The sequence below is a fragment of the Ostrea edulis genome, chromosome 3 (assembly GCF_947568905.1).
Source record: "Ostrea edulis chromosome 3, xbOstEdul1.1, whole genome shotgun sequence".
NCBI classification, from domain to species: Eukaryota; Metazoa; Mollusca; class Bivalvia; order Ostreida; family Ostreidae; genus Ostrea; species Ostrea edulis.
In genome coordinates, this window is record NC_079166.1 from 7,494,258 (window position 1) to 7,511,622 (window position 17,365).

At 35.3% G+C, this 17,365-nt stretch overlaps 1 protein-coding gene across 1 annotated transcript; it reads right to left on the minus strand.

The window, feature by feature from the left end:
• Nucleotides 1-372: 372 nt before the first annotated feature.
• On the minus strand, nt 373-2,315 carry LOC125666615 (E3 ubiquitin-protein ligase Midline-1-like). The gene has a single exon (XM_056159860.1). The coding sequence runs from the start codon at nt 2,313-2,315 to the stop codon at nt 657-659; it is 1,659 nt and encodes a 552-aa protein (XP_056015835.1). The 3' UTR covers nt 373-656.
• Between the last annotated feature and the right edge of the window lie 15,050 nt (nt 2,316-17,365).

The window sequence follows — 17,365 nt, forward strand, 5'->3', positions numbered from 1 at the left end:
ATATCAATCTGGATAGTTCAGTGGTTAGAGCACCTGACTAGTAATACAAGGTTCTCGGTTCCAATCCCTGGTCCTATCATATCATGGGAATGAAGGGCCTTGGATTCTATTCCCGGTTCAGCCATATCTTCTTTTCTTCCCATTACATTTACATCTCACAGACTATCCTTGACAATTCAGTTTGATATGATTACACTTTGTTTATTTTGTAGGACGGTGGAGATTTAGATAAGTGGTGTGATGTTATTGATGGTAAACAGAAGACTGTGACCTTGAATCTGAAGATCTGTGATGAAGACTGGACGTTTGGGGTCACTCTCTGTTACAGTACTACAAATCTAAGTAAGTACTCAGTAATAATGTAAGAGTGAACTCTGTATCATGTTTATCTAATATATACATTGTAAAATCAAACACATATTGAATTAATTCACAAACAAAATAATGTTCTGTTAAACTCACAAACACAAGTACATGTTACACATCACAAACACAGGACTGTAATGTACACAGGGCTGTAATTAACACGGGGCTGTAATTAACAAACAGATGTAATTAACAGGGTGCTGTAAGTTACTCTGTGGTTAGACATGTAATTAACACTGTGTTGGTAGATGTAATTAACACTGTGTTGGTAGATGTAATTAACACTGTGTTTATAGATATTGGATTTTCTTCACTTTAGCAGTGTGATACTCAGCCACAAAGAGGTTGTCTCTGATGTCCACACATAAACCTAATGGAGCGCGTAAATCACAGTGAATGTAACGGAGGAACTGTCCGTCCTGATCTAGGATGTGGATACGGTGATTGTTAAAGTCTGCTGTCAGGATGTGACTCTGGCTGTCTGTAGGGAGGCCGACTGGATCAAATGATTGCTTGGTATTAGAGGGATGACCAGTGTATCTAAATCGGAGTTTTCCTGCCTGATTGACCACCACTACTGCTCTAGCTGACCGGTCAGCCACACAGATATCCAGGTTCTTGTTCTCACTGAGGTATTTATAATAACCAGATGAGTAGAGAGGACGACCCTGATCATCAAACTGAATGCTTTGTTTCTCTGTGGAGCCGGAGTAACGCACGACTTTGGATTGTTCTCCATCATCACTCTCCATGGTAACCAGGAGGTCGTTACCCGCGGTACAGCAGACAAAGAGAGGTCTCCACCCCTGTAGTGTGATCACGGTCTGTATCTGTTTATTCCTAATTAAGTTTATAGTGTTATCTCTATAGTCAGTATAAACAAGATCTCCGTCCCGTGTCACTGCTATGTCGTCTGGTGCGTTCCCTGACTTGGTTTGTATTGATGTCAGTAGTTTACTCTGGAGGTTGAGCAGCTTCATGGTTTCGTTAGTCCCGCGTGTCCAGACTTGATCTTCACTCAGACAGCTAACACTGCATAGTCTGCTATACCCAGTGTCTATGGTGGCGGTGACGCGCGGCTCATCAAGCAGTGGTTTGACTGGAGGAGACGATACAGCTTCTGCTGACTTCATTGTGTCGCCATGTTCTGTGTTAATGGATAATGGCGACAGAGAACCAAACATTTCATTGAGCTGATCTTTGTTTATTTTCTGAGGAGAGAAACTCGGTAATGTGACTCGGACTTTAGGCGGTAATGTTCTAAATTCGGAATTCCTAGATTTGTAAGTAGAGGTTAAGGAGACGTCATTTGATTTTAGGATTGATTTCAAGTCGGACATGATCTGTTTGAGTTCAGTCATTTTCTGTGTGATTTCTTCTGTGTTTTTATTTAGCGCGTCCAGATGTTTAGTTTTCATCTCCGCAATGGCGGATTTCCGTCGGTTGACAATGGCGGTAATCTCCCGGTGTAAGACTTCTCCTTGTTGGTCAGCGACTGTGGTCAGTTTGCCGTAATTCGTTTCTAACTCGGCTTTTTCAGTTTGGACATCGGTTACCATTTCTTCATACCGGGGATAAATTCTGATCTCTAATTCTTCTAGATCTTTTTGTAAACTTTCTGTTTTAGCGCTGAGTTTTTCCAGAATATCTGACATATCGTGACCTTTGTGTTTACCTGAGGAGACGCAGATAGAACAGACAGGAATGTTGCATTCCTCGCAGTGAAGTTCGCAGTGTTTATCGGCGTGTTTCGGACATTTTGGGTAGTTAGGGGTAGCCTTTCTCTGTAAAAACGGCACGACATTGTGTCTTTTAGACGAGTCTGAGAGATGTTTTACTGCACAGTTAACACAGAGATTTATATTACAAAGTTCACAATGACTCTGTAGGGGGACAGTTTCACAGAGGTCACACAGTAGGACTTCCTGAGCACTGCGTCGGGGATGCATTTCTGACGCCGGGATCACACGAGAACTTCACTGTCAATAAAAAAAGAATCTTAATTAGAGACTTTGACAAGTCAAAACAATTGAGAAGCTAGAATTACAGTATGATATGAAACGCTGTGGTCATTGAATTTGATATTTCAAATGAAATGATATCGAGATTTTATGAAATCAGTAACGAAATGAGCAGATCGATTCCGTTGATCACAGGTTAATATCTAAGTGATCAGATCAATCTCATTAATCACAGAAATATCGATACTATTAACACTACAATGTCAGAATGCGTACATATAATTCTGTCTCACCTTAAAATCCAACATGGCCTCCCTGTTCTTTTGACCTTCCGTCTAGTCCTGAGAATTAAATACCTGTGCGGCGTGTCAGCCTGTATACGCTATCTTCGTGTTATCGCTTGTGTAAATAGTTTTAAAACTTGTTTTGACCTGATTCACGTTGGGTAGATGTGTCAACATTTCCGTCAGAAGATAGAATTTCCTTTCATCAAGAAATAAAATACAATCAAATATGTATACAATGAATAATTGCTTTCTTTGATTATACTTATTGAAATTCCGCCCCTTGCACACAAATAATATTGCGTTTAAGGTACAAAAGAACAATTTGCAAGGTCTACTTGACGACTCTGGGGAGGGGAGGGCGTTGTAATTCAGTGGGGCCTTGTTTTGACTCGTTGAGGGATCTTTATTTTGACAACGCCCACCATGACGGTAAGCGGTAAAATGGATTTCTGGTCAGTTCGGCCCCAAGTTTTTTCGGCTGTTAGTAGTTTCGGCCTAATGTCGTTTCGATCCTAGTCGTTTCGGCCTTACTTTTGAATACCTTTGTAGTTCCAATAAATTAAGTCTCTTTTCTCATCTTAAAGGACACATCTCGTGTTTTCAAAGTATACAGAATTATATGCATTTTGTCTTCCTTATGCTTATAGAAATTAATTGCAATAGTTCGTTCGCAGAAGTATTGCGATAATTAGCCACAATACGGACTTAAATCTAAGCCCCGATTTCAAAAAGCCTAGTTAATTAGATAGGTAGTCACGTGGTATAGTGACGTCATATGCGACCTTCGTCGATCAACTTGTTGTAAAAGTAGTGTTAGATATTTTTAAAAACTCGGGTTTTAGGGGCCTAATTTATTTACCATGGATAACATTGATTTCGATGTTGACAAATTTCCCGAGTCTTATATCTTTTAGCCACCAGTGCGAGAAAAGCGAGTATGAAATCTGCATAAATTTGCGAGTAAATAATATTTACATGTATACATGGGATCACTGTCTAAACACTATTTGGTAATGCCATTTCTGTAAACAACTGTAATTAGCGTTGTTGCTTTACTAAAATAAACAGTGCAATTATTATTAAATTTATTTTTGGAGAAGTTAGATAGGCCTAAATTATGATACGATTATGTATCATTGACATTTCGGGGAAAAAATAATAATGATCAAACTTATTGTGAAAATCACAATACTTTTAAATTATTTTATTAAAGCAATTTTATTAGGCCTAATAATTATTTTTTGTTATTAACACGTTGTTACTTACGAAGTGGGAGCGCGGCGTGCTGTTGTTGTAAACACGTACGCGTTTCTTAAAAAAAAAATTAAAGCATTAATTATAATTCAATTCAAAAGTCGGAAAATATTTCAATTATCTTTTATCTTTAAATTTCCTTTTTAAAACTACCAGTTGGTAGACACTGCTAGCATATGATAGTTCTGCCTATATGTTGTTACAAGGTGAAGGTCAGTTGGTGCGAGTGTGTATTGAATTCGAGAGCAGAACGGAAAGCATATGCCGTAGGCCTATATGAAACAGTGCGTAGCTTCGATAGAACAATTTTCTTGCAGTTTATCTACGTCTTTGTCCAAGTGCTTGTTTGGAAAAGTACAGGGACAAATTCTACTGTTTTTATGGCGAAGTCGTTGTGCCGACAAAAAATATTCACGGCTTGTCCCTCATACCTTCCTTCGAAAATTGAAAAAAACACAGTCCAAATCCTCTCTACTGACAGCAAGTACACGCTTAAACGGCACAAAACACCCTAATGCAGTGTTATTTACAAGCTGTTAATGTGATAATTGTTTGTTTGTCAATTAAATCTAATCTGTTTATGAAATGGCTATCAACTGTTTTCAAATCTTCTCGCTCGAGGTCGCATATGACGTCACAGATAATGGCGCGTAAAATATCGAAGAAAATATGCATATCGCAAGATTTGAATTTCATCGCTTTCAAATTCGAAAATTACGCAGACTGTTTCATTTAAAACACATGTAAAGTAGTTTTAGGCATGAAATGAATTAATTTTGCTGAAAAAATTAAAAAGTTTAAAAACATGAGATGTGTCCTTTAATATATCAAAATTGATATTTCTTTGTTTCGAAAACTGTTATATATATCTTTGGTGTAAACAAGGAAGGCCACACCATCAAAGAAAATGATATGTCATTTACAGATTACATTACACAGTATGATGCTGATTAAATTATAAACCGGTACCATATGATGCAGTTATTTTTAAGGCACAAATATATTTTAATGACAAAGATCATGTTCTCATCTGCAATTTTTTTATCAACATGAAATATACCCCAAGACTTTGTTTCCGTTGATCATGTTGATGTTTTCAATATTCTGGCGACATATTTTCGTTTTCAGAAATACGGATTGACAGATAAACTAACGCAATGTCACCTTTCAAAAATCTAACGTTCTTTTCAAGTGTTAATTTATTTGGGGGCTTATGTTATAATGTGAATATTATATAGATTAGATGGACTTGTAAAAATAAACCGCATGACATATTGATAATCATATTCTCCTTTCTGCAATTACTGTAACTAGCTATATGAAAATGTACAGAGAGACAGTTTTCGGAATTCTTTTTAAAAAATTTCAGCAATTAAATTTGTGAATTGCACACATTTACTGAAAATGGGTGATCATATTTCAATACCTGTAGCTACCGCGCCGATCCAATATATTTCACATAGTTTGTTAGAAGTCAAACATCAAATATCCGCGACCCCCACTTGTTCTATCCAGCGAAAAACCTTTTGAATTTGCATGGAATATACAAGTTATACATAGATCATTGTACTATCCATACAGGCTTGTGGGATTTTTTTTTCTGGTTTTTTTTTTCCGGTTATTTTTCTACTCCCAACTATTTTTTTCTTCTATTGTTTCATGATTATTTTCATTAGTATATGTATATATGTTTTTGAATCTCTTCTTTTTATATATTTTATCTTGTTTACATTATATAACTACATAAAATATTGTTTAATTAAATCAAGCAGTCCTGATAAACAATTTTTATTGAATGACAAAACATCATCAAACTGCAGATTGAACTTTTCAGAGCCTCCTGCTAACATTACTTATCTTTTTCAAAGTATGAGTGGGGGCATGTTGCATGTTGACGTATCCAAAATTCAAAAGTAAACAAAAACAACAAAAAATTGTGCTTTTGTCCGAACTTCAAAACTCTAAATCGTGTACATGGGTGGGTGGGGGGGGGGGTAACTAAAACTGCATCCCCCACCTGATGATTTGTGAAGTGGGTGCATGGGTCACTACGTGGATTGAATTAATATCTTTCAAGCATAAATGTTATATTGTACATTGTTCTCACATTCCATCACTGCTACTATCAACATAGGTGGGGGACCCAATATATCTAATATCGTCGTCAAAAATAGTGGGATGGAACTCTCTCCCCTCTCTCTCTCTCTCTCATCGTCGCAAACCACGGGCTATTATTTCATTCTATTTCACAAACCCGTGGTTTGCGATGATGGTTTCATATACGCTATCGATCATTAACATTTTTCTAATTTATGTATTGAATTATTTTTTAATTTAGATGCATTAAAATAAGGAAGGCACAACTGAATCTAAAACATCCCGAGCAGAGCGCGTGCGCGAGAGAGAGATAGTATTAGATAAACTTTTACAGGTATCCCTATAGCTATACCTAACATAGTACTTTTTTGCCTTTGGAATAGTATATGTGTGTATTATCTTCTACACATTGTGAGGACGTCCTCACTTAATAGGTTTGGTCGGAGAGAGAGAGAGAGAGAGAGAGATCACATCGGTTATCATTAAATATTTTAAACCCTTACAAATAGTATTACAAAATTCTACAGCTAATGTTGTTGGGTATCCTACGCACTGCTAATTTACAAAACCGAAGATTTGGACATACACTGTACATGTACAGTAATTTTGCAACATATTTCCATGCGTAAAAGTGTGAACTCAGCTTCCCGGGAGGCCGTGACCGAATTTCAAGCATTGAAGCACGCGGACCTCGTGTATTACAATCAAGTGTTTAGTTTAATATGGTTAAACAATTTTCCATGATACTTGACTCATTGATATTCATCTAAACTTGTAAATAAGATTTTACAACACTTCAGTATGGAATCAATCACTCGCGTCTCTGTTGATCGACTTCTTTATTTGTATACAAAGTTGAACACGTTACATTTATAGTAAAAAATGATTCATAATATGAATTTCTGATAGAAAGAAATAAATAATTCTGTTCATCAAGGTGAAAGATGGGATAAAGCTTTGTAGCTGAATGCATCGTTTACTGACAGTTCAAAAAATAATTGTACACGGGGAAAGTCGATGAAAAATGTTAACTTAAAAAATGACCATACCCTGCAGTTTCACTGATTTTATACCGCTATTACTTCATCAAAAATTTTGTACTATTTTCTATCATTTTTTATAAGGTAAAATGAATAAAATTACGTAAATTTTAAGAGTTTTGGGAAAAAATTAAGTTCTCCCAATAAAGTAATTCAAGTAATAATTAAGTAATTAAAGAAATTAAAAGATTTTGCCATTTATTTCTCCGGGAAAGAAAGAAATCATTGCTTTTTTAATCGTTTAGTGCATTCTTTCTAAACAAGATAATGATCTCACGGTGGGTATCAGGGACTAACTTTTTAGACAAGGCAGTCTTCTTTGTGTATTCGAAATACACATACACCGTGTTCACGGACATTTTACACCGTGTGTTGGGGAATACTCGTGGTCTGTACTGTAGATTTTATTATCAACATTATTGTATTCACCCGTAAATTACTAACTGAACCTAACATACACTAACTACGCAAATAACAACATATCAGTTTACAGCGTACAATACCTGGTCATGAGTCATAATTGTTTATTTTTTCACTAAATATATTTCATTGAAAAAATACCTTTTCGAATAAAGTTAGTGTAGTATTACTTGTAGCTAATTTTTTTATAGATATACTAACAAAAAATGCACAATTGTTTGTAGTGTCTTCACATGATTTCCATGTGATTTTTAATATCTATAGGTTTTGCGTCGAAATCACTTGTCAAATGCTAAATTGAAATTTTACGGCACAAATTTGTTAAGAAATTATATTTCGGGGTTAAAAGTTTGCTTTGATGATTTCAAAAACTATTCTCAATGACCATGGTATCACAATTTGCCAAACATAATGGAAAAGAAAGTTCAAACAATTTTGCATAATATTTCATAATCTTTTCTAACATTAGGCCTACCTCCATTATTTCCTCATCATACAAAATTTCCTCTTCATTAAAGTCTCATAAATTCAATACACATCTATATTAACAAAAACAACATCACATTGTCGGTATTTTGTAGCTTACGAAACTTGGGCCGAAACGACAAAAGGCCGAAAAAAAACTTGAGGCCGAACTGTAAAAAGGCCGAAACAACTTGCATCTGGTAAATGTAGTACGCCGAAAGTCCTGGATAACGATTTTTGTATGATTTCTCTCTTAATAGTCAATAGAATGACATCAAACTTATTGTGATAACTGTTTGTGACCTATTAAACAAGAATCATATAACTTTTTTGGGAATTCTGTAAAGAAGATACTGAACCAGAGTTTTCGGATACCAAAGAGCGGTAAATCTAGTACGTTTTATAAATGCCGAAACCCGAACACGGTCGCCGATCTTTTGATCTACCAAAAGTCCGCGTTTTAGCATTATAGACAATATTGAATCAGACTGAGTTCTAGATATCTAAGGTAACTTAAATAAATCGCAATTGCATGTATGGTGCATTTATATGCGCATTTTATTGTATAACCCTACATATTTGTAATTACAGATGTGTAGTACACGCACTTTTTGCAATATTTCAATCCACTTTGATATATATACACTATAAACAGTGTGCTTCTTTTTTAAACTTCAGTTGTTGAAGCATATTTGTTATTGAATTAATTGAATAATTTTATAATTCAATTATTATTTTGATGCAGTGTAGGCTACTAATGCATACGAAGTGTGATTTAAAGTAATCATATGTACATGTAATTTATATGTAATTTATCGAAGAAAACCGACAAATTGTAATATTATCATTCCATCGTCAAGACGATTAACGACTGTACTACCATATTTCCCTTTTCTTTCTTAATCAAAATGACAAAATATTGTAAAAGCACACTTTTTGGGTTACATTATTTACTTTAGGGAGTATAATTTCTTTACTTTCGGAGTTTAAATTTTTATTCAAAATAACATGAATGGGTGAATGTGGAACCCTCGCGGGGTTAGAGCTGGGCAACGGAATCAATGGTTAATGCTGTAATCATGACTAATTACCGACAGACATCCTCAGCTATCGTTTTACATGTACGCATACGCTGTTTAGGTACGAATTTACCAAACTAAGGGGACCTACTTCTTCCAATTAAAACAATATCACGATTACAAAATACAGTAGTTTTTATTATTCTGTTTTGTGGAAATAATGATAGAAACATAAAATGTAGTCTTAATCAATATATTTTGCATGAATAGGATTACTTAAAACCCAGTATTTACAAAGGGGCTGTGGAAATCGGTCAGTGTCTTCGTCTGTGTTTGGTTCCGACATTTATAAAACGTACTAGATTTACCGCTTTTTGGCAGGTGAAAACTCTGGTTTGGTACTTTTGTAGGAGAATTTTCAGAAAAAGTGTATGTTTTTTATGTACCTAGGTTACAAACAGTAACCTCTGCAAATTATATGTTATTACATGCAGCATTAAGAGAGAAAACTCGAAAAAATCGCTATCCGGGACTTTCGGCATTCGGGTTTCGGCCGTACTACATTTACTGCTTACCCACCATGACACGTGACCTCTGTTTTCATCCTCATCCCTGAAGGTATCGGGTGGTTTCGTCCCGATTACTTATTCGCACCTATTGGATTCGCATCAAGTGGTTTCGTCCCAATTTCAATGCAGGTAACATAGGTAGAGGGTTGGCTTATAGTCGAGTGGTTTTGCCCCGATGTACTAATCGAGTGGTTTCGCCCCAATTTACCTGCGTAGAATCTAGTTATAAGTACAACATCGTGTTGGTGCGCGGGAGAATGGGTGTAGTTACCGATGTCTGACATCGGTGAAGTGTAAAAAATATTCCTGTTTACTTTATCTTTTGCAAAAATCTAAACTGTGGTCTGTAATTTCATTCAATTTTACCGGCAATATAAGTCTCTTGAAAGTATGTTTGTTATGAAATGTATATCAATGATCTTTTTTTTATGATTGCTAATTTTTCAGAAAATTTAATTCTTCATTTTGTGATTCATATAAATATATCTAAGATTAATAAAATCACATGATAGACACACTAATTTTATCTACATAATGCTAATTCTGTTTCATATAATAATTTTTACTTACTGATTTTCCACAATGAATGCAACTTGCCATGGCAAAAATTCTTGGTATATTGATAAAAATGGACATAGTTTGGACGTCGGTAAATTAATATACTGTATAGTATTCATTAATTTCAATTGAATTGCTCATCGTTAAAAGAGAGTATGCTCTGATCAATCGTCCCGATCATGCACTGTCGCCGCATATAAATATCCAAAAATTGTTGGTTTTATGATAAAAATGAGATACCTTGGGCGTCGGTAAATTAATATATAGCATTCATTAATTTCAATTCAATTGCTCATCGTTATTTAAGGGGAGTATGCATTGATCAATCGTTCCAACCATTGTTGCTACATACTCAATGGGGGCAAAACCACTCTGGACCAATCCACTTGGGGCGTACAGGTAAAGGTGCGAATCCACTAGGTGCGAATAGGTAATTGGGACGAAACCACCCGCATTCATATCTGAAGACCTGTGGCTTATAGTTCTATATTACAGGACGCTTTGTAAAGGGCCATTAACTACATTTGTGAAATATTTTACCTATGCACGGTAAATTGCAATATATTAACTTTTTTATGTATATTTTACTTCAAAGCATCAGGGACATGAATAAAAGTTCAGTGTTTGACAGCTTCTTATGTTAATGTTAAATGTATCCCCATCAAACTATTCTTAATAGTACATTATATATATGTAGTAGTTAAAGCTTTGAATTGAATTCATGTATCAAAAGATGCCCCTCCCCCCTCCCTCATTTAATGTTTAGGCCGTTTTAGTTGATGAATCAATTAAGGATTTGGCAGGCGGGGTAAAAAAAAAATTGAGAAATTTAAAAAACAATTTACTATTTCCCCTCCGGTTGCCCCCCCCCCCCCTCCCCCGCCCCACTCACTGTGAAAAAAAAATGATATGTGCCTATTTAATGAAATTCAACGTTTCTCCGCCTTTAAGCACACAAAGAACAAGGTTCGGTTTTAACTAAAATCTGCCCTGTCAAGAAAATTCACCAAAATACTAAATCTGGTATTTGAGAACGCGCCATTGTTATTCTTTATCTACCATAGCAGCTGTAATATATTCAACGGAAAACTCTATATTAAACTGACGACGTCACCAACTTTGACGTTAATTTTGACGTAATATACGAGAGTTCTCCCCGAGGAATGTTCTGAGTAGGAAAATAAAAACAGTATCACACATAGAAGTATTAATTTTTAATCAATGCGACATTGTAGGTTTTTTGCACTGATTTGACTGGTTATTAAATGGAAATTTAAACGACATCAGATATGCCGCAGAGGATAAAAAAATGCAGGTATTTGCGGAAAGCTTTTGGGGTGCAGAAATATAATGGTCCGAACACCAAATTAAAGAAACATTTCTATACCAGTAACAGCGATTTCTTATTTCTGTCTCCAAATTTCTTTATTATGGCGGATTTAAAAAAAAAAAGATGTTTATTTTTATTAGAGTCTTGCGTCGGAGAAAAAATGATGACATCAAAGGTACGTTCAGATCACTGAATTTTATACGAAGTTTGGGTTATCACCAATGTAATATTTTACGAATCGGAACACAATGGAATTCATCGGTATTTGTTTTTAATTGGCATATGCAATATTCCATGAACTTTAATGATAAAACATCATAAATGTAGACTCTCAATATTATATGCGTGGTATTTGGAGCAAAATGTCATGTTATAGGTATACTCAGGAAAAAATGCAGTGTTTTTAAGAAACTAGAAACACAACTTTAAAGGGGAGATAACTATGAAACGGTCGCGGAGATGAATGGTAGAGCGTTCGCTCCGTAACCAGGAGGTAGTAAATTCGAACCCCGCTAATGCTATGGTCGCGTGGAACCTGAGACCTAGACATGCATGTGCTCTTCGACAAAAGTGAGAATCACAAGTCTTTCAGATTGGCACCTGATGCCACCTCGAGTGTGTCCAGGGGTCCGTGCCCCACTCTTCATTTTGATCCCTATTCGATATCTTCAGCTTTTCGTGACCTTTAAAAAGGAGGTCCTGTGTCACGACAGGCGTTGACACCTTAAAAAAAATCAATATTAAAGCCTTGAGTGCTTAGCCTAGGTTTTACTCCACATACAGCTGGTGACGTCTCAATTTGAGTGAAAGGTTCTCAAAGGGACGTAAATTAAACAAACAAAACATGAAAAACATTTATATTCTCTCTCTCTCTCTCTCTCTCTCTCTCTCTCTCTCTCTCTCTCTCTCTCTCATAAATATACCATGTGTCAAATAGACCGTCTCTCATACACATATTCACAGGAAAACAAAAATTTGACGGAATGCTTGATACTGTGAGTTTCGTAATTATATTTGCGTACGTATCCATATGTTGGGTATTTGTGTATAACACCCAACAACACACACCCCCAACACACCCCCCCCCCCTCCTTGCATTTTATATGGTAGAGAAAGATAGATGAAATGTAATTGTAAGTGATACATTGGATACATGTAATCAACCCACTCCAATGATACCAAAATCCCTATTTTTGTGTTTGTCAATATGTTTTCGAGTAGTCACCCCCCCCCCCTTCTTTTTTTTAGGTCACCAGAGTAAACTCACCTGTTTACAGATAAAGAACATGTAAATTACCCGTATTTTACGTCCAGGAGAAGCTTGCGTAATGTGCCGATTTTGTATATCAATGTACATGTAGTTAACATATTTTGTTTTCTATTGTAGAATGAGTTGATGAGTTGAGTGGAATATTGGACCTCCAGATGTCTATGTACATGTGTATATTATAATTAAACTTCTGTTGCACTCGCGCATACATTACGTGTTCAAGTTTTATTTCCTGAATATTTACGTTGTTTTGAAATAGTGAAATACAGCAGAAATTAAAAAGAAAACTTTCTTCCAGTGATTTATTGAATAAAAACAACAATATAATGCTTGTTATTGTATTTGGAGGTTTATATATAATAGTCAGCGAAACCAACGATACCAACACGTACAATATCACGCCCATCGCTCGGAAAAGATGATGATCGGGATAATGCTTTATAAATTAAAACAAAAAAATAGTTTACAATCTTAAACCGGACATGTTTTGTATCCTTTAAGTGGAAATGTCTTTTGTGTGTAGAATCATTATAGGATTGCATATACAAATTATTTTGTTCATGGAGAAATAAATATAAAAACCGAATCGCAAACTTTTTTTTAAAAAGTTTGCAATTCGGTTTTTACATTCGTTTCTCCATGAAGAAAACAATTTATATGTTAAATGCTTGTAATTCAATTGCAAATTAAAAACTGTCAGTTTTTCGTGAAATGTATTAACAACAGAGTCGAAATAGAAAAAGCTGCAGATTCGCGGAGTAATTTACACGCATGTCGGCCGCCAGCAGAAATGTACAGCAATTGCAGTTTTCTCTGCTTTACTGCAAGGTACACAGTTTAGGACATGCGTATGTTAAAAATTTGGGGCTGAAGGAACGCTTTCCGTCTGTTATTTGAACGTAGACAGATTCAAAGAGTGGGTGTCTGACACACTTATTCAATTTCTCACTATCACTGAATAGATTATTATTAGCCGAGCCTATATGTATATTGGACAAAGTTTTGCTCATCGACATTTTTGGTAATTTGTGCATTCCCTTAAATAACTAATCTTTCCGATTACAATAATACTCGCCGCTCCAATGAGCCAACGTGTTATTATTAATGTGAAGTATGGGCATTCTAAGTAGGGGAGCACATTTCATTTTATTATTTTCTTAATGAAAGTACGGAGTTTTCTAAAGGTTTGTTTAAAATTAAAGATATTTTTATTATTTATTTGTTTAGGTGATAAAAATTTGATTCTTTGCTCACATTGCTTCACAGTTGAGTACATAATGAAATTCATCTCCAATGTAAACATGTACTTGTATATAGCTGACCTTAATCACCTATTCCTTATTACAATGAAAACCTTACGTTAAAAATAAACACATTTCTTTTAACTGCTATTTATCAAATTGAAATTACTGGCATGTGATTGTCGTTGTTCATGACCTTTCTTTTATTTGGTGAAATTGTGCTGCAGGTGCCGTGAAACAATGTACCGACGAGTGGTAATAATAACACAGGTGTTTATATACAGGATGTTGAGAATTCGAGCGTTTCATAAAAAGGTGTGAACGTCTGCAGGGAAGTCTACATACAGATATGTACCGAAAACACCAACGTATCATTTAACAACAATTACAAGAATTTAATGATTGATAGCTAATTTCTAAATAATTAATGGGGTGGGGGCATGCATGCTGGCCAAGCGAAAAGGTTTTTTGGGTGATATCATTTCGGAAATAATTTCTTTGTTTTATCACACGGAGGTACACGGTGACATCCACGGAGATGCGCGGTGGCATCCACGGAAATCCTCCGTGGACTTCAATGTCTAGCTCGCGCGGAAAAAATAGGACTTCAAAGGTGCCGACAATTTTAAAGGTCCACCGTGTTTGGGGCAAATTTATTCCACCGCGTTGAACACCCATAGACCTCGTGTCGTGTACTGTAGATTGAATATTCTTCAGTCATAAACATGTATGGATTTGTTTTGCAATATATATTGATTTTTATGATATTATCAGTCATCAACTTTATTGTTGCATTAGCAAAAAAGTACAAGCGAGATTTGTATCAATTTTCTCATAATCAGTTAATACGTATGAAGGTATACCGTATACTAATGACCGCGGCATTCCTTTGATCTTTTCAACCGTTTAAGAATATATGTTTTGTATGGTAACATGTGTAATTGTCACCCTGCGAAAACCCATTGTTGACCGAGGCGCAGTATAATCTTAGATGTCTTCAACTGTTGTAAATTAATCAATGCACGTTAATAGATTCCTAACACACACTACACACGATGTGTCGTTCTTCAAGATACGATGATTTAAAAAAAACAGTAGACGATTCGCTCAGTGTATAAATACGACGGCGTATTCGTGCCAATTCAACCTAGCAGAAAAAATAAAATCTACGATTTAGAAAAGCGTTTCTACGATTTAAAAAGTCGTTTCCACGATTTAAAAAGTCGTTTCTACGATTTAGAAAAACGTTTCTACGATTTAGAAAATCGTAGAAACGATTTAGAAAGTCGTTTCTACGATTTATTAAATCGTAGAAACGATTTAAAAAGTCGTTTCTACGATTTAAAAAGTCGTTTCCACGATTTAAAAAGTCGTTTCCACGATTTAGAAAGTCGTTTCTACGATTTATTAAATCGTTTCTACGATTTAAAAAGTCATTTCTACGATTTAGAAAGTCGTTTCTACGATTTAGAAAATCGTAGAAACGATTTAAAAAGTAATTTCTACAATTTAGAAAATCGTTTCTACGATTTAGAAAATCGTTTCTACGAATTATTAAATCGTATAGAAACGATTTAAAAAGTCGTTTCTATTTTTAGGTCTCGGGTGACATATTGCAATTGGTCGTCGTCCGTCATCGTGCGTTAACAATTGAACATGTTTAACTTCTTCTTGAGCTTCTTTGGGACAATGTGTGAAATAAAGAAGAGGCATAATGTTGATTTAGACTTGTTTATATATGTGAATATGTACATATGAGTTATGATATATTAAAATCTTTGTCTTAAGTAATTAATGAGACCATGTACCTTTTGTTTTATTTTTGATAATCATCATTCTTGTTGAAAAAGTATGATATGTTTACGTTTGTAAAGAATAATGAAGTTCTAGCTAGCCGCTATCCTACTGATACCAGATGAGTCTCTTATTTTGTGGTAATCAGCATCTCCATTGATAAATTCATTTTCGGACGAACGAAGCAAGGGAGAATGTAATACTGTATATCACGTCCAGCTCATCCATCCTCTTCCATCTGTGTTTAGCTCAGCCCAGTTTCAAAGATTTTCATTAACTTCATAGTATCTTAGCAAGCAATTAACAATTACCCTCGGACTCTTGTTTGATTTTCCAGCTTTCAGCCATATGACGTGGCGCGAAAAACCGTCAATACACTCATGAATTGCTATACCAAATGGTTTCAACTTGTCATTTCCATCAATATGCCAAATATAATTTGGACCATTGCTGCTGTACACTTCACTTTAATCTGTCCCTTTTCCGTATATACATGGACGCCTTCTGGGTCTTGTATCAGTGGCAGATTTAAGGGTGTGGGCGCATTTAAGGTAAATCGTGGTCTCTTGTTTAGAAAAATGTAAACGATAGAAGAAGCATTAATTTCTTCCACTCTCGAAGACATAAATGACAAATCTTTTTTATTGAACTAATTTTATTGGGATAACTTACATTTTTTGCCAACCCCTTAAAATTTGCGTCATTTTATTAATTTCACCTTATTAAAAATGATAGAAGATAGTAAAATTGACTACACAGGAGACATATATGTCAAGCCCTAAAAAATCCAGGACCTTCTAGGGGCTTCCCTGGGCCCCTACCCTGGACCCACTGGGGACCTCAAGGCGGCCCCCAGCCTCATAAAGTTGCGCCCCCTAACCGCAATTCGTGGATCCGCCCCTGTGTATGAAAAAAGCCGCCTGATATTCTCTTGGGGGAAACCCTGTTACCAGCTTTCCAGTAAATCCATCTGTACCTATGAAGTTGGTCACAATACTCTAAAGTTTCCTCAATGAAAAGGACAACATCGCAAAAATATTAATTAGATTTGTATTTCCGTTGGAAAAGGCCCAAAGTTGCAGAAATCCTTTAAATAATTTTTTTCATTAATAATAATGCGGTACTTGTGAGCTAAAGCAACAGCTATTTCGGAATAGCACAGTCTCTTCTCAAAATATCGTTTAACTACATGTAGTTCCTCTCGCTTTTCCATTATCGACATCGAGGTCAAATCGATTTAAATTGTTTATACGATAATACAAGAGATCCACATACATTATCGGTCACCTGAGTACTAGTTAAAATTATCACTATAGTCTCAAGGGCTATGAAATCTAGAAATAATTTCCTGTTCAAAATATCTAAGCTCAATTTTAATATTCAGCAACAGTATTTTATCAGACAATATGTGTTCTTTTAAAATCTTCAATGCCCTCATAAGTGCATATACAGATGAAAGGCTTTACATAATATAATATATTTCAACATTAAACGATATGAGTAATTTGGACCCATACTAGAGTCAAAACCCTGGGGTTGCATAATTAACCTTATTTTGTACATCTTTTTCTGCTATTCTTAAACATGCATTTAGATTTTATGCTGTATCACCAAACTTAAAGAAGTCCTTCAAATCTTTAAGACAATAATCATTATAATAATTTTGTCACCATCCTGAAACCAAACCCTTACCC